The 26641-nt window shown below is 37.4% G+C and overlaps 1 protein-coding gene across 5 annotated transcripts in view; it reads left to right on the top strand.

Moving 5' to 3' along the window:
- The window catches only part of HECTD2 (HECT domain E3 ubiquitin protein ligase 2), a 92041-nt gene that overhangs the window by 20735 nt on the left and 44665 nt on the right, over positions 1 to 26641 (top strand). For 4 of the 5 annotated variants that reach the window (XM_021943470.2, XM_009214958.3, XM_017963105.3 and 1 more), the window contains exons 3-5: positions 20830 to 20968; positions 21672 to 21774; positions 22518 to 22607. In XM_021943470.2, coding sequence (XP_021799162.1) covers positions 20883 to 20968; positions 21672 to 21774; positions 22518 to 22607 — 279 coding nt within the window. In that variant the 5' untranslated portion in view covers positions 20830 to 20882. Of the gene's footprint in view, positions 1 to 20829; positions 20969 to 21080; positions 21156 to 21671; positions 21775 to 22517; positions 22608 to 26641 lie in introns of those variants that run through there. The other variant, XM_009214960.4, reaches the window with a different exon arrangement.

Here is a 26641-nt window from a genome sequence, read left to right as displayed (position 1 = left end):
CTATCTTTTATTCCTCTGAGAAAGCTTAATAGGTTTAAAATTTTTTTTTCTTCTCCCTGCATGGTTTCTGATTCCTCCATGTTGCTTTTGTCTCTTTGTTTTGGTCTCTGTCCTCCATATTGGAGGCTGTCATTAGAAGTTTGGTAGTCTTTGATTTTCTGCTCATGGTTAATGAGGGAACCAAGATGGATGATTGGAAGGTGAGGCATAAATAAGATTTGTTGACCATAAGCTTTATTATGAGGCTATTTGGGTGGCCTGTTGATTGAGGAACCCTGATGTCCGTATCTTTAGTTATTTCTTCTTAGCCTAATCAGATTCCCCATGAAAGTGTCTTCTGTCTGAGGGAAGGGCAGGGTAAGTATTCCGTTTGCGGGGAGAAGGAGATTGGGAGTCTCTTTTGACTGGTCAGTCACTTAGTATTAAGCAATTAGTTGTTTACTGCTACTGTGTCTTGGTATAGTTTTTATAACCTCATCTGTGTCTGGCATTCCCTAGTCCAAAGCACGTCTGTTTTACTCTCTCCAAATAATAGGAGTTTCCAGACTTCTGCGTGAGTAGGGATGGAGGAGGGATAGTCATGTAGTGGCAAGGATGAGATCTAGGGAGCTAACTTTTTATTCAGTTTTTACCATAGTTCTTATTTTTGCCTTCCCCCTTATATTCCCAGTTCCTGATTCTGTGCCCTTTAAGAATTCTGCAGTGTAAATCGTTACTTTGTGATTTCCTTATTGGGGCTTGTATTTAGCTGTCTCAGGGATACTAAACCAATTTTCACTGACATCTCTGCTTCCTAGTTTTTTACCTTTGAGGCTACGGCCATTTCACCTGTTCTGTTTGTCCTTATAGATTTATATCTTTAAAACAACAACAGAACCTTTTACTGTAGTTAAATGGAATTTTGGGAGGACTTAAAATGTGCTCAGTCTGCCATCTTAACCCAAAAAACCTCCATTTGTTTCTTTAACAGATAAGGAGTATGAGATTCTGAGAGATTACATGATTTCTGTTTATACATGTTCCAGTATCTATTGCGTATATAATAATAAACCTCCCTAAAATTTAGTGGCTTAAAATACCAGCAATGTTTATTTTATTTACAAATACGTAATTTGCATGGGGATCAGAGGGGACACCTCATCTTGGTTCTCCTGAGCATTAGTTGAGGCGGCTTGAATACTGAGAGCTGGAATCACCTGAAGGCTTGGTCACTTCCATGCCTGATGATTGATGCTGGTTGTAGGCTTGGACCTTAGATGAAACACCTACATATGGCCTTTTCAGGTGGCTCTTGGCATCCTCACAGCATGGTGACGGATTCCAAGGACAAACATCTCAAAAGAGAGAGCCAAGCACAAATGTTATTGCCTTTTAATAACCTACTCATGCAGCTCCACTTCTGCCACTTTTGTTGATTAGCAAGGAGTCATTAAGGCTGGCTCATATTCAAAGGGGGGAGAATTAGACTCCATCTTTTGTTGGGGGCAGTATAAAATAATTTATAGACATAATGTAGATCCAGAAAAAGAAGACAAGTTTGGTTGGATGGTTGTTCTTTTTTTTTGGTTGTTTTGTTTTTTGTTGTTGTTTTTTTCAGATATTTTCTTATACCATGTTATAAGGCAGAAATTCATAATTAAAAATCAGTTTTTTATAATACATGACATATACATTGTAAGTTTCCATACTTCCTGAATTTCTCTGTTACAGGCCATTATCTAGGTCACACTGTTAGAGAATTTTGAAACTTTTTGGTAGGTTTATGAGTCTTTTTCATTTTGTTCTTGAATAGTTGTAGAGATGAAAGTGATCTAAGAAATGATATAAACTCTAGTGGTTTTTAAACTTATTTTTGTTCTTGTTTTTGATTGTGACAAAACACTTCTAAAAAAATACAATTTATTAGAGCATAATTATATTAAGCAGAGTTGCTGTGAGTAAAACTATTCATTCAGCACCGTTCCCCCGAGGTAGACCTTGAAGTTCTTTTTTGAAACCTTAGGAACAACTGACTTAAGCCATCTTCTTTCTTTTTTTTTTTTTCTTTAAGTTCTGGGATACATGTGCAGAACGTGCAGGTTTGTTACATAGTTATACACGTGCCTTGGTGGTTTCCTGCACCCATCAACCCGTCATCTACTTTACGTATTTCTCCTAATGCTATCCCTTCCCTAGTCCCCCACTCACTGACAGGTCCTGGGGTGTGATGTTCCCCTTCCTGTGTCCATGTGTTCTCATTGTTCAACTCCCACTTATGAGTGAGAACATGCAGTGTTTTCTTTTCTATTCCTGTGTTAGTTTGCTGAGAATGATGGTTTCCAGCTTCATCTGTGTCCCTGCAAAGGACATGAACTCATCCTTCTTTATGGCTGCATAGTATTCCATGGTGCATATGTGCCATATTTTCTTTATCCAGTCCATCATTGGTGGGCATTTGGGTTGGTTTGGGTTGGTTCCCAGTCTTTGCTATTGCGAACAATGCTGTAATAAACATACGTGTGCATGTGTCTTTATTGTAGAAATATTTATCATCCTTTGGGCATATACCCAGTAATGGGATTGTTGGGTTAAATGGTATTTCTGGTTCTAGATCCTTGAGGAATCGCCACACCGTCTTCCACAATGGTTGAACTAATTTACACTCCCACCAACAGTGTAGAAGTGTTCCTATTTCTTCACATCCTCTCCAGCGTCTGTTGTTTCCTGACCTTTTACTGATCGCCTTTCTAACTGGCATGAGATGGTATCTCATTGTGGTTTTGATTTGCATTTCTCTAATGACCAGTGATAATGCACTTTTTTTCATATGTTTGTTGGCTGCATAAATGTCTTCTTTTGAGAAGTGTCTGTTCATACCCTTTACCTACTTTTTGATGGGGCGGGTTGATTTTTCTTGTAAATTTGTTTAACTTCCTTGTAGATTCTGGATATTAGTCCTTTGTCAGATGGATAGATTGCAAACATTTTCTCTCATTCTGTAGGTTGCCTCTTCACTCTGATGATAGTTTCTTTTGCTGTGCAGGAACTCTTTAGTTTAATTAGATGCCATTTGTCAATTTTGGCTTTTGTTGCCGTTGCTTTTGGTGTTTTAGTCATGAAGTCTTTGCCCATGCCTATGTCCTGAATGGTATTAATAGTCTAGGTTTTCTTCTAGGGTTTTTATGGTATTAGGTTTTATGTTTAAGTCTTTAATTCATCTAGAGTTAATTTTTGTATGAGATGTAAGGAAGGAGTCCGTGTTTCAGTTTTCTGCATATGGCTAGCCAGTTTTCCCAGCACCATTTATTAAATAGGGAATCCTTTCCCCATTGCTTGTTTTTCTCAGGTTTGTCAAAGATCAGATTATTGTAGATGTGTGGCATTATTTCTGAGGCCTCTGTTCTGTTCTATTGGTCTATATATCTGTTTTGATACCAGTATCATATTGTTTTGGTTACTGTAACCTTGTAGTATAGTTTGAAGTCAGGTAGCATGATGCCTCCAGCTTTGTTCTTTTTGTTTAGGATTGTCTTGGCTATATGGGCTCTCTTTTGGTTCCATATGAAATGTAAAGTAGTTTTTTCTAATTCTGTGAAGAAAGTCAATGGTAGCATGATGGGGATAGCATTGAATCTATAAATTACTTTGGGCAGTATGGCCATTTTCATGATATTGATTCTTCCTATCCATGAGCATGGAATGTTTTTCCCTTTGTGTGCTGTCTTCTTTTCTTGAGCAGTGATTTGTAGTTCTCCTTAAAGAGGTCCTTCACATCTTTTGTAAGTTGTATTGCTAGGTATTTTATTCTCTTTGTAGCAATTGTGAATGGGAGATCACTCATGATTTGGCTCTATTTTTGGTGTATAGGAATGCTTGTGATTTTTGCACATTGATTTTGTATCCTGCGACATTGCTGAAGTTGCATAGCAGCAAATGATACTGGCCTCATAAAATGAGTTAGGGAGGAGTTCCTCTCTTTCTATTGTTTAGAATAGTTTCAGAAGGAATGGTAACAGCTCCTCTTTGTACCTCTGGTAGAATTCACCTGTGACTCTGTCTGGTCCTGGCTTTTTTTTGGTTGGTAGGCTATTAATTACTGCCTCAATTTCAGAACTTATTATTGGTCTATTCAGAGATTCAACTTCTTCCTGGTTTAGTCTTGGGAGTGTGTATGTGTCCAGGAACTTATCCATTTCTTCTAGATTTTCTAGTTTATTTGTGTAGAGGTGTTTAAACTATTTTCTGATGGTAGTCTGTATTTCTGTGGGATCAGTGGTGATATCCTCTTTATCATTTTTTATTGTGTCTGTTTGATTCTTCTCTCTTTTCTTCTTCATCAGTCTGGTTAGTGGTCTATCTAGTTTGTTAACCTTCTCAAAAAACCAGCTCGTGGATTCACTGGTTTTTTTTTTTGGAAGGGTTTTTCGTGTCTCCATCTCCTTCAGTTTTGCTCTGACCTTGGTTATTTCTCATCTCTGCTAGCTTTTGAATTTGCTTCTGTTTCTTGCTTCTAGTTCTTTTTAATTGTCATGTTAGGATGTCGATTCAGATCTTTCCCCACTTTCCCCTGTGGGCATTTAGTGCTATAAATTTCCCTCTCTAAACACTGCTTTTAGCTGTGTTCCAGAGATCTTGACACACGCTGGTGTCTTCATTCTCATTGGTTTCAAAGAACTTATTTGTTTCTTGCCTCTTAATTTCGCTATAAAATCTGTGCAGTCATTCAGGAGCAGGTTGTTCAGTTTCCATGTAGTTGTGTGAGTTTCTGAATCCTGAGTTCTAATTTGATTGCACCTGTATCTTGAGAGACTGTTTACTATGATTTCCATTGTTTTGCATTTGCTGAGGAGTGTTTTACTTCCAATTATGTGGTCAATTTTACAATAAGTGCAATGTGGTGCTGAGAAGAATTTATATTCTGTTGATTTGGGGCAGAGAGTTCTGTAGATGTCTGTTAGGTCTGCTTGGTCCAGAGCTGAGTTCAGGTCCTGAATATCCTTGTTAATTTTCTGTCTTGTTGATCTAATACTGACAGTGGGGTGTAAAAGTCTCCCATTATTATTGTGTGGGAGTCTAAGTCTCTTTGTATGTCTCTAAGAATTGCTTTATGAATCTGAGTACTCCTGTATTGGGTGCGTATATATTTAGGATAGTTAGTCATCTTGTTGCATTGATCCCTTTACCATTATGTAATGCCCTTCTTTGTCTTTTTGGAACTTTGTTGGTTTAAAGTCTGTTTCATCAGAGACTAGGATTGCAATGCCTGCTTTTTTATTGCTTTCCATTTGCTTGGGAAGTATTCCTTCATCCCTTTATTTTAGCCTATGTAGTCTTTGCACATGAGATGGGTCTCCTGAATACAGCACAAGGATGGGTCTTAACTTTTTATCCAATTTGCCAGTCTGTGTCTTTCAATTGGGACATTTAGCCCATTTACATTTAAGGTTAATATTATTATTTGTGAATTTGATCCTATCATTATGATGCTAGCTGTTTATTTTGCCCATTGGTTGATGCAGTTTCTTCATAGTGTCAAGAGTCTTTACAATTTGGTATGTTTTTGCAGTAACTGGTACCGGTTTCTCCTTTCCATATTTAGTGCTTCCTTCAGGAGCTCTTGTAGGCAGGCCTGGTGGTGACAGAATCTCTCAGCATTTGCTTGTCTGTAAAGATTTTATTTCCTCCTTCACTTAGAAGCTTAGTTTGGCTGGATATGAAATTCTGGCTGAAAATTCTTTTCTTTAAGAATGCTGGAATATTGGCCCCACTCTTCTGGCTTGTGGTTTCTGCAGAGATCCGCTGTTAGTCTGATGGGCTTCCCTTTGGGGTAACCTGACCTATCTCTGGCTGTCTCTAACATTCTTCATTTCAACCTGTGAACCTTGATGATTATGTGTCCTGAATTGCTCTTTCTCAAGGAGTATCTTTGTGGTGTTCTCTGTATTTCCTGAATTTGAATGTTGACCTGTCTTAGGTTGGGAAGTTCTCCTGATAATATCCTGGCGGTGTTTTCCATCTGGTTCCATTCTCCCTGCTTCACTTCTCTTAGGTATGCTAATCAAATGTAGGTTTGGTCTCTTCATAGTCCCATACATTTCTTGGAGGCTTTGTTCATTCCTTTTCATTCTTTTTCTAATCTTGTCTTTACACTTTATTTCATTATGCTGATCTTTCAACTTCTTATTATCCTTCCCTTCTGCTTGATCGATTCAGCTTATTGACACTTGTAGGCATGCTTCCATGGTTCTGTGTTGTGTTTTTCTAGTTCCATCGGTCGCTTTATGTTCTCTTTCTCTAAACTGGTTATTCTGGTTACCAATTCTCTTAACCTTTTATCAAGGTTCTCAGCTTCGCATTGGGTTAGAACATGCTCCTTTAGCTCGAAGATTTTCTTGTTACTCCACCTTCTGGAAGCCTACTTCTGTCAGTTCACAAATCCCATTCTCCATCCCAGTTTTGTTCCCTGGCTGGCGCAGGGAGTTGTGATCCTTGAGGAAGAGGCTCTGGTTTTTGAATTTTCAGCCTTTTGCTTGTTTTCTCTTCATCTCACATGGATTTATCTACCTTTGGTCTTTGATGCTGGTGGACCTTTGGATGGGTTTTGTGTGGACATCCTTTGGTTGATGTTGATGCTATTCCTTTCTGTTTGTTAGTTTTCCTTCTAACAGTCAGGCCCCTCTGCTGCAGGTCTGTTGGAGTTTGCTGGAGGTCCACCTGGTGACCCTGTCTGGCATCATACAGCAGAGGCTGCAGAACAGCAAACGCTGCTGCCTGTTCCTTCCTCTAGAAGCTTCGTCCCAGAGAGGCACCTGCCAGATGCCCGCTGGAGCTCTCCCGCATGTGGTGTTTGTCAACCCCTGCTGGAAGGTGTCTCCCAGTCAGGAGACATGGATGTCAGGGACCCACTTGAGGAGGCAGTCTGTCCCTTGGCAGAGCTCGAGCACTGTGCTGAGAGATTCGCCCCTCTCTTCAGAGCTGGCGGGCAGGAACATTTAAGTCTGCTGCAGCTGTGCCCACAGTGACCTCTTTCCCCAGATGCTCTGTCCCAGGGAGATGGGAGTTTGATGTATAAGCCCCTGATTGGGGCTGCTGCCTTTCTTTCACAGATGCCCTTCACAGAGGGGAGGAATCGAGAGAGGCAGTTTGGCTACAGCGGCTTTGCTGAACTGAGATTGGCTCTGCCTAGTTTAAGCTTCCCAGTGGCTTTGTTTACACTGTGAGGGGAAAACTCCCTACTCAAGACTCAGTAATAGCGGACACCCCCCCCTCCCCGCCCACTAAGCTCGAGTGTCCCAGGTCGTCTTCAGATTGCTGTGCTGGCAGTGAAAATTTCAAGCCTTTGGATCTTAGCTGCTTGGGTTCTGTACATGTGGAATCTGCTGAACTAGACCCCTTGGCTCCGTGGCTTCAGCCCCCTTTCCAGGGCAGTGAATGGTTCTGTGTCACTGGTGTTCTAGGCGCCACTGGGGTATTAAAAAAAAAAAAAAATCCTGCAGCAAGTTCAGTGTCTGCTCAAGTGGCCACCCAGTTTTGTGCTTGAATCCCAGGGCCCTGGTGGCATAGGCACCCAAGAGAATCTCCTTGTCTTCAGGTTGTGAAGACCATGGAAAAAGTGTCGTATCTGGGCCAGTGTGCACCATTCCTCAGGGCACAGTCTCTCACACCTTCCCTTGGCTAGGGGAGGGAGTTCTCTGATCCCTTGTGCTTCCCAGATGTGGTGATGCCTCACCCTGCCCCCCACATTCTGCACCCACTGTCTAACCAGTCCCAGTGAGATGAGCTGGGTACCTCAGTTGGAAATGCAGAAATCACCTGCCTTATGCGTTGATCTCACTGGGAGCTGCAGACCAGAGCTGTTCCTATTTGGCTGACTTGCCAGCCACTCCCTCTTCTTTCATTGTATAATGTCTAAACTGAGGCCCAGGGACTTTAGTTGCTTATCTAAAGTTAACAAATTTCACAACTCAGCCAGCAATACGACTCAGTCCCATACTGTTAAGACTGCTTTTTCATTACTTATTACTTACTTAATTAAAAATTATTTATAATGAAACTCAAGGCAGAGCATTTTGCAAGAACGTGTAACTAGAAGCACACTTTTTTATATCACTACTTCCTCTCTAGCAGTAGAGGGATAAGGAAAGGGAAGCCCAGGTTCTTCCTACTGAACCTCCAATCTTCATAAAGACTTTTCTTTACCTCCAGTGTTGCTGTTGCCATCTGTGCTGGCTAGCCAGGAAAGTTATCAGTCCCCTAATCATGTGGCCAATTGAAAATGTCAGTCTTTGTTTTGTCGAATATAGTTGTAGAAAGCTGCATTTTCCCAGTTTCCGACGAGAGTTGTGACGTCTGTGAAAACAGTGAGCTAGCAAAATTTGGATGATAATCTCACACCCTTACACATAGTTATATTCTGATCTTCACATTTTTGAATATACTGCCAACCCCCACCACAGCCCTTATTCTTCTTACATTGGCTTCTAGTGTTTTACTTAATGTTTCTAAGCAACCAACTAAAATTGGCAGCAGTATATTAAAAGAAAGGGAAAATGATTACTGCTTATCAGTTCAGCAAAGTGTTCATAAGTATTCGCTGAATGAACCCTAAATGATAGATTTTCACTGATAAATTTATTTTGGCTTTTTTCACTCTATTATGATATTCTATATTGCAGAAAAAGTTGCATATGATAGAACAAAGATTTGCCTCTATTTGTAATGTCAGTTTAAGATTTAATTAATCCCTCATCACCATAGTTATTGATTTTCTCTTTTTGAATTATATTTTAATAACCATCTGTGAGAACAGGCAGAAAGCCTGTCTCTGGAAACAATGCCTTGATATTCAGGGACTTGAGAACAGCTGCAGTCTGTTATTTTTCTTTTCTTAATAGCTGAATGTCACATCCTGTAGTTTGGTTTTCATTCACTAATCTGAGCAAAGGATTCAAGTTCCATTAACATAGTGTGTTAACATTCTGCATGACTCTTCAGTTTAAGTTACCTTTTCAACTAAAAATAAATCCCATCTGGGCTTCTGGTTTCTAAACTTATCCTATAATCCTCTTGGCCTTGGCATTACTATTTCTATTATGTAAGAATCTCTTCAGTCTCAGGCTCTGCCAAAATCCAGTTCTCTTACTAATTCAAATTTCACTCTTCCACCTCAGCATGGTATTAATAAAATTAGTGGATATACAACTGTGTATATATGCTCTGTGTGTAAGTTAATTTATATTTGAATGAATCTGTTTGTATTTAATTGTAGATGTTTATAGCCAGGTTGGGGAAAAGTGTATGGGAAGGGATAAGAAAGGGAAGTAAGCCTGGTAAAGAGGAAGAAAAACTCTATAGGAGCCACAAAAGGTAATAGTAACAAGACTGGTGTTGAAGAGAGGAGATGAATATCATTTATTTATTTTAGGCTGAGATGCCCTTTTCTTTCCCTCTAATAAAGATTGCCAAATATAATCTATAAGAAGCCATTTGTGGGGATACCTAATTTTACTTGTTTATAAATTGAACCTTTGTCCAATTTGTGTTTACACTACAAATTGCTTGACATTGGATATTTCCATATTTAATAAAGGATATAAAATTGGAACACTAAAGTAGATTTAATAAATGTTCCGTATCATTAGCACCATTGGTCTCTCTCTCTCTCATTTGCCAAATCATGGGAAGAGTGTTTTCATAGTATTTTGTGTGACTCAGCAGCATCAGCATCACCCGGGAACATGTAGAAATACAAATTCTTCCTGGGGGAAGGGGCGACTGTGGGCGCAGCTTCAGCAGACTTAAATGTTCCTGCCTGGCGGCTCTGAAGAGAGCAGCAGAATCTCCCAGCACAGCGCTCAAGCTCTGCCAAGGGACAGACTGCCTCCTCAAGTGGGTCCCTGACATCCATGTCTCCTGACTAGGAGACACCTTCCAGCAGGGGTTGACAAACACCACATGCGGGAGAGCTCCAGCGTGGCATTCGCGGTGCCTCTCTGGGACCTAAGCTTCTAGAGGAAGGAAATGGGCAGCACCAAGAGTTGTTCTGCAGCCTCTGCTGCATGATACCCAGCAAACAGGGGTCTGGAGGGACTTCCCAGCAAACTCCAGCAGACCTGCAGCAGAGGGGTCTGACTGTTAGAAGGAAAACTAACAAACAGAAAGGAATAGCATCAACATCAACCAAAAGGATGTCCACACAAAAACCCCATCCAAAGGTCACCAGCATCAAAGACCAAAGGTAGATAAATCCACTTAAGATGAAGAAAACCACGCAAAAAGGCTGAAAATTCCAAAACCAGAATGCCTCTTTCTCCAAAGGATCACAACTCCTCGCCAGCCAGGGAACAAAACTGGATGGAGAATGAGTTTGACGAACTGACAGAAGTAGGCTTCAGAAGGTGGGTAACAAGAAAATCTTCTGAGCTAAAGGAGCATGTTCTAACCCAATGCAGGGAAGCTGAGAACCTTGATGTTAAGTTAGAGGAATTGGTAACCAGAATAACCAGTTTAGAGACAAGAACATAAACTAATCGGAATGGAACTGAAATACACAGGAACTTCATGAAGCATACACAAGTGTCAATAGCTGAATCGATCAAGCAGAAGGAAGGATATCAGAGATTGAAGATCAGCATAATGAAATAAAGTGTAAAGACAAGATTAGAGAAAAAAGAATGAAAAGGAATGAACAAAGCCTCCAAGAAATATGGGACTATGTGAAGAGACCAAACCTACATTTGATTGGCATACCTGAAAGTGACAGGGAGAATGGAACCCAGATGGAAAACACCCTCCAGGATATTATCCAGGAGAACTTCCCCAACCTACCAAGACAGGCCAACATTCAAATTCAGGAAATACAGAGAACACCACAAAGATACTCCTTGAGAAGAGCAATTCCAGGACACATAATCATCAGGTTCACCAAGGTTGAAATGAAGGAAAAAATGTTAAGGGCAGCCAGAGAGATAGGTCAGGTTACCCCCAAAGGGAAGCCCATCAGACTAACAGCGGATCTCTCTGCAGAAACCCTACAAGCCAGAAGAGAGTGGGGGCCAATATTCAACATTCTTAAAGAAAAGAATTTTCAGCCCAGAATTTCATATCCAGCCAAACTAAGCTTCCTAAGTGAAGGAGAAATAAAATCTTTACAGACAAGCAAATGCTGAGAGATTCTGTCACCACCCAGGCCTGCCTACAAGAGTCTCTTCTGAAGGAAGAAGCACTAACATGGAAAGGAGAAACCGGTACCAGTTACTGCAAAAACATACCAAATTGTAAAGACTCTTGACACTATGAAGAAACTGTATCAACCAATGGGCAAAATAAACAGCTAGCATCATAATGACAGGATCAAATTCACACATAACAATATTAACCTTAAATGTAAATGGGCTGACTGCCCCAACTGAAATACGCAGACTGTCAAATTGGATAAATTGTCAAGACCTAGGCCGGGCGTGGTGGCTCACTCCTGTAATCCCAGCACTTGGGAGGCTGAGGCGGGCTGATCACAAGGTCAGGAGATTGAGACCATCCTGGCTAACACAGTGAAACCCGCTCTACTAAAAATACAAAAATTAGCCAGGCGTGGTGGGTTGGGCAATCTGTAATTCAGCTACCTGGAGGTTGAAAGGGAGAATGCTGAACCCGGGAGGTAGAGCCGCAGTGAGCCTACAGATTAAGTGACACTACACTCTAGCCTGGTGATGGATGACTGGCTCTCAAAAAATAAAATAAATAAATAAATAAAAATAAAAGAGCTCAAGACCCATCGTGCGGCTTGTGACCAGGAGGACTCATCTCATGTGCAAAGACACACATAGGCTAAAATAAAGGGATGGAGGATCGCTTCCTACAAATGGAAAGCAAAAAAGGCATTGCAATCCTAGTCTCTGATGAAACAGACTTTAAATAACAAAGTTCCAAAAAAGACAAAGAAGGGCATTATATAATGGTAAAGGAATCAGTGCAACAAAATGAACTAACTATCCGAGTATGTATGCACCCAATACAGGAGTACCCAGATTTATAAAGCAATTCTAGAGACATACAAAGAGGACGACCCCACACAATAATAATGAGACTTTACACCCCACTGTCAGTATTAGATCAACAAGACAGAAAAATTAACAAGGATATTCAGGACCTGAACTCAGCTCTGACCAAGCAGACCTAACAGACATCTGCAGAACTCTGCCCCAAAATCAACAGAATATAAATTCTTCAGCACCACACAGTAACTTATTGTAAAAATTGACCACATAATTGGAAGTAAACACTCCTCAGCAAATGCAAAGTTCATGGAAATCATAGTAAACAGTCTCAGACCACAGTGCAATCAAATTAGAACTCAGGATTCAGAAACTCACACAACTACGTGGAAACTGAACAACCTGCTCCTGAATGACTACTGGGTACATAACGAAATTAAGGCAGAAACAAATAAGTTCTTTGAAACCAATGAGAATGAAGACACAACGCATTGTATCTCTGGGACACAGCTAAAGCAGTGTTTAGAGGAAATTCTATAGCACTAAATGCCACAGGAGAAAGTGGAAAGATCTAAGATCGACACCCTAACATGACAATTAAAAAAACTAGAGAAGCAAGAGCAAGCAAATTCAAAAGCTAGCAGAAGATGAGAAATAACCAAGGTCAGAGCAAAACTGAAGGAGATGGAGACACGAAAAACCCTTCAAAAACTAGTGAATCCACGAGCTGGTTTTGAGAAGGTTAACAAACTAGATAGACCACTAACCAGACTGATGAAGAAGAAAAGAGAGAAGAATCAAATAGACACAATAAAAAACGATAAAGGGATATCACCACTGATCCCACAGAAGTACAGACTACCATCAGAAAATAGTTTAAACACCTCTATGCAAATAAACTAGAAAATCTAGAAGAAATGGTTAAATTCTTGGACACATACACACTCCCAAGACTAAACCAGGAAGAAGTTGGAACTTGAATGACCAATAACAAGTTCTGAAATTGAGGCAGTAATTAATAGCCTACCAACCAAAAAAAGGCCAGAACCAGACAGAGTCACGGGTGAATTCTACCAGAGGTACAAAGAAGAGCTGTTACCATTCCTTCTGAAACTACTCTAAACAGTAGAAAAAGAGGAACTCCTCCCTAACTCATTTATGAGGCCAGCATCATCCTGATACCAAAACCGGGCAGAGACACAACAAAAAAGAAAATTTCAGGCCAATATCCCTCATGAACATCGATGTGAAAGTCCTCAGTAAAATACTGGCAAACCAAATGTAGCAGCACATCAAAAATCTTATCTAGCAAGTCAACTAACTTATCCACCATGATCAAGTTGACTTCATCCCTGGAATGCAAGGCTAGTTCAACATACACAAATCAATAAACGTAATCCATTTAAATGGAACCAGTGACAAAAACCATATGATTACCTCTATAGATGTATAAAAGGCCTCGATAAAATTCTACACTTTTTTATGCTAAAAATCTCTCAATAAACTAGGTATTGATGGAATGTTTCTCCCAATAATTAGAGCTATTTATGACAAACCTACAGTCAATATACTGAATGGGTAAAAGCTGGAAGCATTTTCTTTGAGAACTGACACAAGACAAGGATTCCCTCTCTCACTACTCCTATCAACATATTATTGGAAATTTTGGCCAAGGCAATCAGACAAGAAAGAGAAATAAAGGTCATTTAAATAGGAAGAGAGGAAGTCAAATTTCCTCTGTTTAGGGATGACATGATTGAATATTTAGAAAACTCCATCCTCTCAGCCAGAAATCTCCTTAAGCTGATAAGCAACTTCAAAGTCTCAGGATACAAAATCAGTGTGCAAGAATCACAAGCATTCCTATACACCAATAATAGACAGAGGGCCAAATCATGAGTGACCCCCATTCACAATTGCTACAAAGAGAATAAAATACCTAGCAATACAACTTAGAAAGGATGTGAAGGACCTCTTCAAGGAGAACTACAAATCACTGCTCAAGGGAAGAAGAGAGAACACAAACAAATGGAAAAACATTCCGTGCCGATGGATAGGAAGAATCAATATCGTGAAAATGGTCATACTGCCCAAAGTAATTTATAGATTCAATGCTGTCCCATCAAGCTACCATTGACTTTCTTCACAGAATTAGAAAAAACTACTTTACATTTTATATGGAACCAAAAAGCCCATATAGTCAAGATAATCCTAAACAAAAAGAACAAAGCTGGAAGCATCATGCTTCCTGACTTCAAACTACAAGGCTGCAGTAACTAGAACAGCCTGGTACTAGTACCAAAACAGAAATATAAACCAATGGAACAGAATAGAGACCTCAGAAATAATGCCACACATCTACAATAATCTGATCTTTGACAAACCTGACAAAAACAAGCAATGGGGCAAGGATTCCCTGTTTAATAAATGGTGTTGGGGAAACTGGCTAGCCATATGCAGAAAACTGAAACTGGACCCCTTCCTTACATCTCTTACAAAAATTAACTCAAGATGGATTAAAAACTTAAACATAAAACCTAATACCATAAAAACCCTAGAAGAAAACCTAGACAATACAATTCAGGACATAGGCATGGGCAAAGACTTCATGACTAAAACACCAAAAGCAATGGCAACAAAAGCCAAAATTGACAAATGGCATCTAATTAAACTAAAGAGCTTCTAAACAGTAAAAGAAACTATCATGGGGGTGAAGAGACAACCTACAGAATGACAGAAAATGTTTACAATCTATCCATCTGACAAAGGGCTAATATCCAGAATCTACAAGGAAGTTAAACAGATTTACAAGAAAAAGCAACCCCATCAAAAAGTGGGCAAAGGATATGAACAGTGACTTTCCAAAAGAAGACCTTTATACAGCCAACAAACATATGAAAAAAAGTTCATTATCACTGGTCATTAGAGAAATGCAAATCAAAACCACAATGAGATACCATCTCATGCCAGTTAGAATGGCGATCAGTAAAAAGTCAGGAAATAAATGCTGGAGAGGATGTGGAGACATAGGAATACTTTTACATTGTTGGTGGGAGTGTAAATTAGTTCAACCATTGTGGAAGATGGTGTGGCGATTCCTCAAGGATCTAGAACCAGAGATAGCATTTAGCCTAGCAATCCCATTACTGGGTTTTATCCCTTTACCACCCAAAGGATGATAAATAATTCTATAAAGACACATGCACACATATGTTTATTACAGCACTATTCGCAATAGCAAAGACTGGGAACCAACCCAAATGCCCATCAGTGATAGACTGGATAAAGAAAGTATGGCACATATGCACCATGTAATACTGTGCAGCCATGAAGAAGGATGAGTTCATGTCCTTTGCAGGGACATGGATGAAGCTGGAAAGCATTATTCTCAGCAAACTATCACAGGAACAGAAAACCGAACACCACATGTTCTCACTTATAAGTGGGAGTTGAACAATGAGAACACATGTACACAGGGAGGGGAACATCACACACTGGGGCCTGTCAGTGGGTTGGGGCTAGGGGAGGGATAGCATTAGGAGAAATATGTAATGTAGATGATGAGTTGATGGGTACAGGAAACTACCATGGTATACATAGGTATACCAAATGTATACCTATGTAACAAACCTGCACATTCTGCACATGTATTCCAGAACTTAAAGTATAATAATAATAATACAAATTCTTGTGCCCCACTCCAGACCTACTGAATCACAAAGTTTGGGGAGGGCCCAGTAGTCTATGTTTTAACAAGCTTTCCAGGTTATTCTGATTTACAGTAAGTTTGGAAACCACTGCTGTTGTATTAAAAAAAAAGAGCATGTTTATACTATCTTCTAATATGGAAGTTTAATATAAACCCCCACACTAATGAAATTTATCTTTGCTTGTTGAAGTTGATGGTAGAGCCAAGGATAGAAGCTTGGATAGGAGGGTAGGTAAAGAAGGAAGGAAGACCTTATTAGCTATGTTACTTTTGTGACTATTGATATCCCTGTGTTTGCATAGTTGAAAATATATCCCGATTACATTACAGTAGAATTAAATTATATGTGTATATTTCATTATTGTAGACCTTAAAATTTGTAAGATATTAATCATTCTATTGTTTTAGAAGTCTTAATACTTGAGAAAATACAACAATCACAGTAAAAAGCTTTGTAGATGGGCTCAACAACAGAATGAAGGGGACAGGAATCAATGAACTGGAAAACAGAACAATAGAAATTATCTAGTCTTAACAATAGAAAATAGACTGAAAAATCAACAGTCTCAGGGACCCCAGATACTATAACAAAAGGTGTTAACAATCCTATTATCAGCGTCCCAGAAGGAGAGGAAAAGACAGTAGGGCTGAAAAAGTAACCAAGTCATGACTGAAAATTTTCTACATTTGGGGAAAGACATAAACCTGCAGATTGAAGAAGCTAAACAAACCTCATTCAGAAGAAATCCAAAGAAATCCACAGCAAGAAGCATCATAATTAAACCTGTCAAAACTGAATACCAACAAAAAGATCTTGAAAGCAGCCAGGAAAAAATGACACGTTAAGGAAGATGCTGTAGTGTGAGTATTTGTTTCCACCAAAATTCGTGTTGAAATATAATCCCCAGTGTAGCTGTATTGAGAGGCGAGACCTTTAAGTGGTAATTGGGTCATGAGGGCTCTGCTCTTATGAATAGATTAATCCATTCATGGGTTAATGGATTCATGGATTATCATGGGAATAAGACTGGTGGCTTTATAAGAAGAGGATTAGATATTCGAGCTAGCATACTCAGCCCCCTCACCATGTGATGCCCTGCACCCCCTTAGGATTCTGCAGAGTCCCTGTTAGCAAGAAGGCCCTCACCAAGCACCTGTTGCAGTCCCTAAAAAAAAAAAAAAAAGGCATTGAAATAACAGATTTATCATCAGTAACCACGGAGGCTGCCAGAAGGATATGCCACTAAATTTTTCAAATGCTAAAAGGACTGTCACTGTAGAATGCTACACTTGATGAAAATATTTTTCAGGAATGCAAGGAAGGGAAATCAAGACATTTTCAGATGAAGAAAAACTAAGAATTTGTTGCCACTACATTTACTCTAAAAGAATAAAGGAGTTCTCTAAACAGAAAGGAAACAAAAGAAGGAAACTTGAGATGTGAGGAAAGGGGAAAGAAGGTGATAAACAAAAGTATGGATAAATACAGTAGACTTCTCCTCTTATGTTTTCTAAATTATAATTAGTAGTTGAAACAAAAATTGTAACACGGGTGTGGTTCTAAATGTATGTAAAGGAAAAAAGAAAATTATGGCTGAGTTCAGTGACTCACACCTGTAACCCCAGTGTTTTGGGAGGCCAAGACAGGAGGATGGCTTGAGGCCAAGAGTTTGAGACCAGCTTGAGGAATATAGCGAGACTTTGTCTCCTTAAAAATTTTAAAAATTAGTCAGGCTTTTGGTGCATGCCTGTAGTCCTAGCTACTCAGGAGGCTAACATAGGAAAATCACTTGAGCCCAGGTGTTTGAGGCTGCAGTTAGCCATGGTCACACCACCACACCCCATCCTGAGTGAAAGAGCAAGACCCTGTCACACACACAAAAAGAAAATTATAAACAGGGGAAAGTAAAGGGAGGTAGGATTTCTGCACTTCATTCCAAATGGTAAAATGACGATGTGAGTAGCATGTGAGAAATTATTATATGTAATGTAATATCTAGAGAAACCTCTCAGAAACACTATATATAAATCAAAAGAGAATTCTAAAAAATGTTTAACCTGCAGAAAGGCAGGAAAAGTAACAAATAAGCAGAGAGAACAAATAGAAAATAAAATCATAGACTTAAGCTCTACCTTATTAAAAATTACATTAAATGTAAATAGTCTAAATAAAAGATATTGTCAGAGTGAACAAAAAACATGACCCAACTGTATTCTATTTATAAGAAATTCACTTCAAATATAACAGTATAAGCAAGTTTTAAGTAAATGGATAGAGGAAGACATTTTATGCAAACTTCGATCGAAGGAAACAGAAATGACTGCATTAATATCAGATAAAGTGGACTTAGAACAAAGAAAATTCATGGAGATAGAGAGGAACATTATACAATGATAAAAGGGATAATCACTCAAAATATGTAGTGATCACAAGTGTGTACACACCAAACAGCAGAGCTGTAAAAACTGCGGGGGGAAACTGGTAGACCTGAATGCAGAAACAAAAGAATCCACAGTTAGGTATTGAAGGCTCCAACTGTAAGTGTATATTTGATGGAACTATCTAGAAAATCGATAAGTATATAGAGTAACTGAGTGCCACCATCAACCAACAGCACATTTATAGCACGCTCTACCCAACAACAGAATACACATGGCATTTCAAGTGCCAGTGGGACATATAGCAAAATGGATCATATTCTGGGCCATAAAACAACTGAAATTTTAAAGAATTGAGATAATGTAAAGTGTGTTTTCTGACTAGTCAAATTAGAAATCAGTAACAGAAAATAACAGAAGCATCTCCAAAATACTTGGAAATTAAACAACTTCCAAATAATTCATTGGTCAAAGGTGAAGTCTTAAGGGAGGTTAAAAAATGGATGGGATGGAATGAAAATAAAAATATGATACAACATATCAAAAGTTGTGGGATACTGCTATAGCAGTGCTGAGAGGGAAATTTATAGCAGTCATGCATACATTAGAAAAGGGGGAAATTTTCAAAACAAATATCTAAGCCTTTAGCTGATGGACCTAGGAAAAGAAGAGAATATCAGCCCAAAGTAAGCAGGAAGGAGGAAATATAAAGATAAAATCAGTGAAACTGAAAACAAAAATTGAGAAAATGAAACAAAGAGATGGCTCTTTGATAAGATCAATAAAACTGACATAAAAAGGTAGATTATCAGTATCATAAATGAAATAGGAGATATTACAACAGACCCTATCAACGTCAGAAAAGATAATAAGGGAATACTACAAACAACTCTACACACATAAATTACAGATGAAATGGGCCAATTCCTCAAAAAACAAAAGCTATTGCAGCTCATCCAGTTTGAAATAGTTAATTTGCATAGTTCTATAACCACTAAGGAAATTGATTTCTAGTTTTAAAACTTTAAAAAAAGAATATTCACGTCCGGGTGGTCACACAGAATTCTGGCAAATGTTTACAGAATTAACACCATTTCTGTACAATCTCTACCAGAAAACAGATGAAAAGGGAACATTTATTTTTCATTTTACACAGCTGGTATTACATTGATAACAAAACCAGACGACAGTAGTTAAAAAAAAAAATTTATAGACTATAGACCAATATTTCATGAATATAGATGGCAGAAGTCCTTAATAAAGTATTAGGAAATAAAATTCAGCAATATATAAAAAGAGTTATACACCATTACCAAAAGGTCACCCCAGGGATGCTAGATGGTTCAGTTTTTAAAATATCAATTAATGTAATCCGCCATACTAACATGCTTAAGAATGATTCCATGCAGTAAAATAACTTGACAAAATCCAACACCTATTCATAATGAAAAAAATTAAAACTCCCAGAAAAATAGGAAAGAGACTTTTTCCTTTACTTGATAAACAGCATCTAGAGAAAACCTGCAATTAACGTTTTATGTAATTGTGAAAGACTGAGTGCTTTTACCTTAAGTGTGGGAACAAGGCAAGGATATCTGCTGTTAGCACTCTTATTCAACATGCTAAGAATCAGAGGGAGTACCCTTTTATTGGTAAAGCTTACCCTTTTTCTTAATGGCTAAATATTTAGTGCTTTCCCTTTTAAGAGTGAGAATAATGCAAGGATGTTTGCTCTAACTCATTCTTCTCAGTGCTGCAAATTTTAGCCGATACAAGAAGACAAAAAGAAGAAAAAAGACATACAGATTAGAAAATAAGGAATAAGACTGTCCCTATTTGCAGATGGCATGATTGTCTATGCAAAAAAAAAAAAAAAAAAAAAACCATGAAATCTCAAAAATAAACCTTCCTAGAACTGATAAGTGAATTCAGTAAGGTTGAAGAATACAAGATAAACATACAGAAGTCAGTTATATTTCTTTATGCTAACAATGAACACATGGACACTAATGTAAAAATACATATCATTTGTAATCACTTAAAAAAGAATAAAAGGTTTAAATTGGCAAACATTACAGAATATGTATGCTTAGAATTATACCATGCTGGTGAAAGAAATTAAGATCTGAGTAAGTGTAAAGGCATACTGTGTTCATGGATTAGAACGCTTATTCTAGTAAAGATGCCAGTTTTCCCCAAATTGATACACAAGTTCTCCCCAAATTGATACAAAAAGGAATTTCATGAATTTCCTGTCAAAATTCCCATAAGTTCTTTGTTGTTGATATGGATAAGATTATTTTCAAATTTACCTGAAATGGCAGAAGAACTGGAATGGGTAAAACTGTTTTTTAAAAGAAGTATAAAGTTGAAAGAATCAGTCTACCTGATTTTTATTATATAGCTACAATAATCATACATTGAAATATTCCCTGAAAGATGACTTTTGGGAAGAGGGGAGAGGAAAGAAATGCTAAATTACATTGACAGACAATTTTGAGGGGGAAGGGAAAAAGGGAAGAAGCTCTATATTAAGTATACACATCAATGTAAGATACAGCCTAATATGTGTTGTGAGTGAAGTGGGGGAGTGGGGGCATAAGCCCTCCAGTAAATGTCCTTCACTGTGGTTGATTTTTCTTTAATCTCAAAGTGAATGTAATACAAAATAATTCATTTATTTTCTGTTGAGGTTGAATTAATCTTGTATTTTATAATTTGGAAAAGTTTAATGATTCATTATTTTGAATGTCTTTTTATACTTCACAGTGAGAGACCAACCACCAATTTGCCTTGATGTTAGACAAAAACAGCGTGTATCTATGGATGCATCATCATCCGAAATGAAGGCCCCAGTCCTTCCAGAACCTATTCTTCCTATCCAGCCCAAAACTATGAAAGACTTTCAGTAAGTTTCAGCTCACTATTATATGTAAATGTATAATCATCTGCATGTCAGCACTTTACATAATTTAATATATTTATTTGAGAAATTAATTTAACTTTTGGATCATTATAAGGTGTTAGCCAAGAGGACCTCAAAAGACTTTATGTCTCAAGTTGAAGGTGAAAGAAAACAAATGTATGAATAACAGGTAAGAGTTAGATAGGCTGTAGCAAAATAAAGGAAATGCTAAGTAAGAGTCTATGAGTCAAAACAAAAAGAGATAAAGGTGGTAATTAAATAATAGACTGTTACCATTTTTAAAAATAAGAGTTCATTTATGATGTGACACATACTATAAAAGTTATGTCACCGTTCAAAATCTCCAGATGCATATTTGAAGGACTAAATGGGAATGATAAAGACAGAATGTAAACAAAGTCTCCAGAAGTTTAGCTATGAAGGGAAGGAAAGAGTGATAATTGAAAGAGACATGTTAAGAATGATCTTTTTTAAAAATAAGTAAATGGGAAAGTTAAAGCTGGATTAATATCTTAATCCAATTAAGAATTATAAATCCATAAACTATATTAACTGGGACATATTTCTTTATTTGGTTTCAGTATTTCGTATTGCATACTTGGTGACATTTATTTAAAAAGTAGTGCTAGTTTATCTGAATAATATTTCTATATATATATATGGTTAATGTATGTTTTCATTTTAGGGAAGATGTAGAAAAAGTTAAGTCATCAGGAGATTGGAAAGCAGTACATGATTTTTATCTAACAACATTTGATTCTTTCCCAGAATTAAATGCTGCATTTAAGGTAATTATACATAAAACACATTTTTCATTTAACTTTTAGTTTTAAATTTTCCAGAAATGATAAATTTACCTCATTTATACCCAATATTGATTTAAACATGCGTATATATGTATTGATTTCAGAAATTATACAGTACATACAATTATGTAATATTACACATACTATATAAGTATACGGTTTTTTTTTTTTGAGGGGGAGGTTGTTTTGTTTTGTTTTGAGATGGAGTCTCACCCTGTTGCCCAGGCTGGAATGCAGTGGTGCAATCTCAGCTCACTGCAACCTCCGCCTCCTGGGTTCACGCAATTCTTGTGCCTTAGCCTCCTGAGTAGCTGGGATTACAGGTGCCTGCCGCCACACCTGGCTAATTTTTGTATTTTTAGTAGAAACGGGGTTTCACCATGTTGGCCAGGCTGGTCTTGAACTCCTGACCTCAGGTGACCCCTCCCATGTCAGCCTCCCAAAACACTGGGATTACAGATATAAGCCACTGTGCCCAGCCCTTAAATATTGTTTTTACTTGCTCTAATGTTCATGTTTAACTCCATACCTTCAGTTTTAAAAAAGAAAGTTATTAAAATAATCTTTGTACATTTCTTTTTATTTTCAGAAATTTTGCCTTAAAGTTCTTTTTTATTGTCAGACTAAAAAATAGTCGAAATTATGAAGGAATAGTATGATTCAAATTTTACTAAGAATAGTCTTCAAAATGTTGAATATACTTAATTCTTAAATTGAATTTGCAGAAAGATGCCACTGCCTCATTTAACACCATTGAAGACTCTGGGATTAATGCTAAATTTGTGAATGCTGTGTATGATACCTTACTTAATACTGTAAGTATTATGACATGCAAGTAATATTATTCTGTCTCTTCTGTATTTCAAAAGCAGCCACACAAATATTATAAAAATCTCCTTATAACATAATTACTTTAGAAATTCTGATACAATTTTATAGTAAATGTAGCTGGAATTCTCAGAAAGTTAGATTATTTTATTCTTTCATTTTTTAATTATGAATTAAGCAGCAAGTACTTTTATATCCAGTCCTTTTTTAGAAAGACTTGCTAAAATCATGCTTTACTTACTCAGCAAAAGGAAGTGAGTTACTTAATTATATTGGAATTGCACTGAATCTGTAGATCAGTGGTTCTTAAACATTAGCCTATATCAGAATCACAAGAAGGTCTTGTTAAAATACAGAATTTCAGATTCAGTAGGTCTTGGGTGAAGCCCAAGAATTTTCATTTGTAACAAGTTCCCAGGATATATTGATGCTCCTGACCCAGGGACCACATTTTGAGAACCGTACTGCTATAGATCAGTTTGTGAAAAATTGACATCTTTTCAATCCATAAGCATACTGTATCCTTTTAGGTACCTAGGTCGTCTTTAATTTCTCTTGGTAATGTTTTGTAGTTTTCTGCGTAGAGGTGTTACACATTTCTCATTACATGTATTTCTAGGTACTTCATGTTTTTTGATGCTATTATGATTTTATTTTCCAATTGTGACTTAATATATGGAAATACTTTCATATATTTATCTTTATCTAAATACAGTTGACCCTTGAACAATGAGAGAGTTAGGGGCACTAACCCCCTATGCAGTAAACAAAAAAATCTGTGCATAACTTTTGACTCCCCAGAAGCTTAACTACTAATAGCCTATTGTTGACCAGAAGTCTTACTGATAACATAAACAGTCAATTAACATATATTTTATGTTATATGTATTATATACTGTATTCTTACAATAAAGTAAGGAAAAAGCAATGTTATTAAGAAAAAAATAAGGAAGATAAAATATATTTACTGTCTATTAAGTGCAAGTGGACTATCATAAAGGTCTATCCTTATTCAGTAGGGTAAGGAAGAGAAGGGGTCGGTCTTGCTGTCTCAGGTGGCAGAGGTGAAAGAAAATACGTAGATAAGCAGGCTTGCACAGTTCAAACCTGTATTCGAGAGTCAACTGTACTTTGCTATATTCATCCATTAATTCTAATAGTACATCAGTAAATTAACTTGGATTTTCTGTGTATACAATCTTGTCATTTGTGAAAAAGGAGAGTTTTATCTCCTTCTAATCCTGTATCTTATATGGATGTATGTATGTATTTGCATTCACTGGGACCTCTTTCACAATTGTGAATAAAAGAAGTAATAGCAGACCTCTTTGTCTTATTCCCAATCTGAGTACTTCTCTATAAATATAAACATTCTTTGTCATTGAAGAAATGAAAATAACATTACACATCCATCAAAATTAATAAAATTGTTTCAAAAACCTTACTAAGTATTGGCAATATTGTGGAACAGTTGGAACTTTCATCCCTTGATGATGTAAGTATAAACTGGTACAACCACTTTGGAAAAATACTTGGCATGATCTACTAACATGAAGCATGTGCATATTCTGTAACCCAACAATTCCATTCCTAGGTACACTTCTCTGAACTTGATTTTTTTTTTTTTTGACATTTTAATTTCTTTTGAATTTAAGTCGTTTTTTGCAAACTAGGAAACACAATCAACCTAAGGCATCTAGTCCTCGAGGGATCCAGGCTGAGTCTTACGATCTTCAGCAGAATGACATCATAATACAAGGTGCTAGAAATACGGTATAAATTTTAATAATAACCACTTCCCTACATTTTTTATTAGGAAACAGCCAAAAGTCCAATACTTAAAGGGATGATATACAAAACATCTTAATCTACAAAGGCCAGAATGACCCAGTTATATGCTGAACAACCTATTGGTGAAACAAATCAGAGCTGGCCAAGAATTGGTAAACAGAGAAGGTGTTTACATTTTGGACACTTGCTCTGTGGCTTAAAAAATTCCTGGTTGCTGTCAGTAAGAAAGAAAGTAAAAAATATTGCAGATGGACCCACACTGATACTTGATTTTACCAAGGTCTTCCACTGGAACATGAAGGTAGAGATAAGTGTAAAGTATAAGATAATTATCCCTTATCTCACTATGTTGCCCAGGCTGGTCTCAGACTCCTGGCCTCAAACAGTCCTCCTGCCTTGGCCTCCCAAAGTGTTGGAATTATAGGTGTCAGTCACCGAGACTGGCTGGGAGGGCTTTCCTTAGACTGAAGGTCAATGTAGCCATCATCTGTGCTGCAGAGCCTTGAGTATTTCTCTTTACTATTGGGGATTCTGGTAGCCAGGTTGCTACTGGATGCCATCATAACATGCTGACACAGCTACGGTTGGAGCACATACCATGCTGCCTGTGCACCAAGGGCTTGGCCATGGTTGGCCTGAGGCCCCATGACACAGGCCACCTAACAGCCACTCAGCCTACTCCAGCATGGACCAGTCCTCTCTGAGTTCTTTTGACTTGGAATATTAATGTGTTATATACGTTAAAAAATTAAATATACAGATATGAGGAAAAAAACATAAAATGGAATACAAACAGAAAATAAACCTAACTGTATTTTGAATGAATAATATAACCATATTTTCCAAAACTCACTAAAGAACTTTTATACTTAGTACTTTTAACTATATAATCCTAGATCTAAATACTTAAAAAACACACACACAAAGACTGTAAACAAATCTTTAACTTTTAGTAGTTTGGGTTTTTCCCCCGCCTCAGGGGTATAGACAAAGAATTCTGAAATTACATTCTATGTATTGTTGAACTAAACAAATGAGTAAATATATCAATGTTGCTGGGAGTCAAGTTTCTCATTTTAGAAAAGGGAGATATAAATATGGGATGAGGGAGGCTGAAAACCATTCTTGGAATTGAATTAGAATTGGAGGCATTGTAATGATCTCATGGTTTTTAATAGATGTAGATACATGTAGTACATGCGAGTGTGTATGTTCTAGCCCTGTGCACTGAAAGGACCTACAGCAGTAACATCCCTTCGCTATACTGAGCACTTCACTTACTGATCTTGGTTTCTAAATACCATTTCATACTAAAAGAACCACAGCTCCCTAGAGAAATGGCTAATTCTAAGACCAAGGCAGGGAAAGTACAAAATGAACCTGGATCATCTAGTTTCTCACCATTAATTACAATGTTCGCTGTAGGGGTTTTTTTAAGATGTTCTTTATCAAGTTGAGGAAGTTCTCCTCTATTTCTTGTTCACTGATAATTTTTATCATGAATGGGTGTTGGATTTCATCAGCTGCTTCTTTTGCATCTGTTGCTATGATCACATGATTTTTCTTTTTTAGCTTGTTGATGTGATGAATTACATTAGTTGATTTTTGAGTGTTGAACCAGACTTGCATAACCTGAAATAAATTGCACTTGGTTGTGTTGTATAATTCTTTTTGTATATTTTTGGTTCAATTTGCTAATATTTTGTTGAGGAATTTTTTGCATTTATGTTCATAGCAGGTATTGGTCTATACTTTTCCTTTCTTGTAATATCTCTTTTGAGTATTAGGTTAATGCTGGCCTCACGGACTTAGTATTCTCTCTTCTTCTATTTTCTGGAAGAAATTGTAAAGAATTGGTATCATTTATTTCTTAAATATTTAGTAGAATGTACCGTTAAAGCCATCTGGGCCTGATGCTTTCTGTTTTAGAAGGTTAACAATTATTGATTCGGTTCCTTTAATAGACACAGGCTTTTTCAGATTATCTATTTCTCCTTATATTAATTTTGGTAGATTTTTCAGGAACATATCTAGGTTATCAAATTTGTGAGCACAGAGTTGTTCATAATAGTCATAAATTATCCTTTTAATGTCTATAGAATCAGTGTGAGAATTATCTTTCATTTAGTAATTAGTGTTTTCTCACTTCCTTTTGTGATTAGTCTGGCTAGAGGCTTATCACTTTTATTGATCTCTTCCAAAAAATTAGCATTTGGTTGTGTTGATTTTC

This window comes from Papio anubis, chromosome 11, assembly GCF_008728515.1.
Source record: "Papio anubis isolate 15944 chromosome 11, Panubis1.0, whole genome shotgun sequence".
Taxonomy (NCBI): Eukaryota; Metazoa; Chordata; class Mammalia; order Primates; family Cercopithecidae; genus Papio; species Papio anubis.
The sequence above is the reverse complement of the archived record's forward strand: the minus strand, read 5'-3'. Positions and strand labels throughout refer to the sequence as shown.